Raw genomic sequence first — 2,028 nt, 5'->3', positions numbered from 1 at the left:
CTTTATCACTAACCTGTATCTCAAGCTGTGGTCAAAGTCAACATTGCTCTGAGGAGTAATTGATCCACTGAAAGCATAAGGCTGCAAAACAATATCAGATGCAAGCCATTAGAAGCCAATAGATGTAACCAAATGCATAGGCCTACTAATTGAAGGTGTTTTAGCTTAACATTCTGCAGATACCCCATAAGTCAGAAGCAATCCTTGTGGCTTCAGTATTTTTCCAACACCATTAAACAAACCCTAAAAGAAGAGAAAAAAAAAATGTTCGATTTAGTAGAGAGAGAGAAACAAAAGCAAGCTAGCTTGATACCGTTGTGCAGGCCAGAGGTGAGATGTGCATCATGTTGATGTTCACGATGAGGTCACATGACTCAGGTTGAATTCCACCCCAGTTCTCCCAACTCTGAGACACATCGAGATAGATGGATGGCTTTACATTCTGCAGCTTATGATACTGTCTATATGCCTCAATACTGCAATAAAAAAAAATCACAATGTGGTACTTAAAATAAGTCATTAGACATTTAGCATTCAATAGCAGGAATCAATTTATGGTATGCAGCCTAATCTAAAGAATGGTCAGGGGGGACTTTGAACTAACATTTAAGGGATAGTTCACCCAAAACTTACAATTCTGTCATTTCCTCACCCTCAAGTTGTTCAAAACCTGTATGAGTTTCTCTTGTGCTGAACACAAAAGAAGATATTTTCAACAATGTTAGTAACCAAACAGTTGGCAGTAGCCATTGACTTCCATAGCATTTTGCATTTTTCTTTCCATAATATGGAAGTCAATAGCTACTGACAACATTCTTCAAAATATATTATTTTGTGCTCAACAGTTGAAAGAAATTCATAGATGTTTGGAACAACTTGAGGGTGAGCAAATGACAGAATTTTCATTTTTGGGTGAACTATCCTATAGCTCTGTCAGAAGTGTTGCCCTATACTTCATTATTTCTGTTATTTTTAATTAATGAGTTAATTTCTGAGAATTGACCTTCCCCCCATATAACATGCACGTCCTTTTCCCAACGGTAAAACTTGTTTTCAACATTTCTGTCGTTATTTTCTATTATTCCGTTAACCTTTATTATATGAACTGGTATCACCTAAATTATTATGTGGATATTATTTAACAATAGCTATTATTTTAACAATATTTATTAAGCCCGCGCGGCCTGCGTGACGTCAACTATAAATTAAAATCAAAAAGTGGCGCAAAAGTTCGAATGAGACTGAATAAGCGCCGCAAACGTTTGGAATCACTTTGAGATTCTTAAGAAGAGTGAGCTAGAGATCTACAGAGAGTGTATAGAGTTCTCTGCGGTGCAACGGGGCTTCCACTTCTCTCTGGTCCAGTTTGTTTTCTACTTTGCACAAGCCCTGAAACAGCCTTCATATCTTAAGAGAAAAATAAACTAATGCATTTTTAAAGAAACCTGATTCTTTTGTCAATTTTTGTACAAAACTGAACTTTAGTGAGGTGAGCTCGTGGTTGTGGTTTTAGTTTGTTCTGTTTTAGCTTGGTGGTGTTAACTAATGTGAAGTGTTGCAGTTGTGCACTAGTTTCTGCTTCTTAAAGCCTACTTAAAGTTGTCACCATTAAAACAAGAAAGCCATTTTAAAAAATAGCAAAAGAAAACAGGTCAAGCTCCAAAAAAGCACCAAAAAAAAAAGACATGAAGTTTCTTTAATTTGGTGATTTACTAAAGCTTTATTTATATGGGTCAAAGAGGAGATGTCCCATTTTGGTGTCCGCATCAAATTAAATGTACAAAAGTGATTCAATATAGCCTACATACAGTATAAGGCATATTAAATGCAAGTAAGTGTCTACTTTAATGTTTCAAATAACTTTTGTAAAAAAAAAAAAAAAAAGGTCAAAATATAGGTGAAATAATGTTCCATCTTCGTTCAGATATATTTATGTAAAAATATATTTTTAATATATATAAGTACAATTCAGAATAAGTGTTTTTACACACACACACACACACACACATATACAGTGGGTACGGAAAG

General features: G+C 34.9%; 1 protein-coding gene across 1 annotated transcript; it reads right to left on the bottom strand.

The window, feature by feature from the left end:
* Window positions 1–13: 13 nt before the first annotated feature.
* Window positions 14–520, bottom strand: LOC107712827 (UPF0585 protein C16orf13 homolog A-like; the record flags this gene model as incomplete). Its single annotated transcript, XM_016518191.1, has 3 exons — window positions 314–520; window positions 184–243; window positions 14–81 (listed from the first exon to the last, which is right to left on the bottom strand). Coding segments are annotated over exons 1-3 (335 nt in total), but the record flags the coding sequence as incomplete, so codon positions are not given.
* Window positions 521–2,028: the final 1,508 nt, after the last annotated feature.

Source organism: Sinocyclocheilus rhinocerous, unplaced genomic scaffold (assembly GCF_001515625.1).
Source record: "Sinocyclocheilus rhinocerous isolate Xijiao unplaced genomic scaffold, SAMN03320098_v1.1 scaffold46056, whole genome shotgun sequence".
NCBI lineage: Eukaryota > Metazoa > Chordata > Actinopteri > Cypriniformes > Cyprinidae > Sinocyclocheilus > Sinocyclocheilus rhinocerous.
This window is presented reverse-complemented; position numbering and strand designations above follow the sequence as displayed.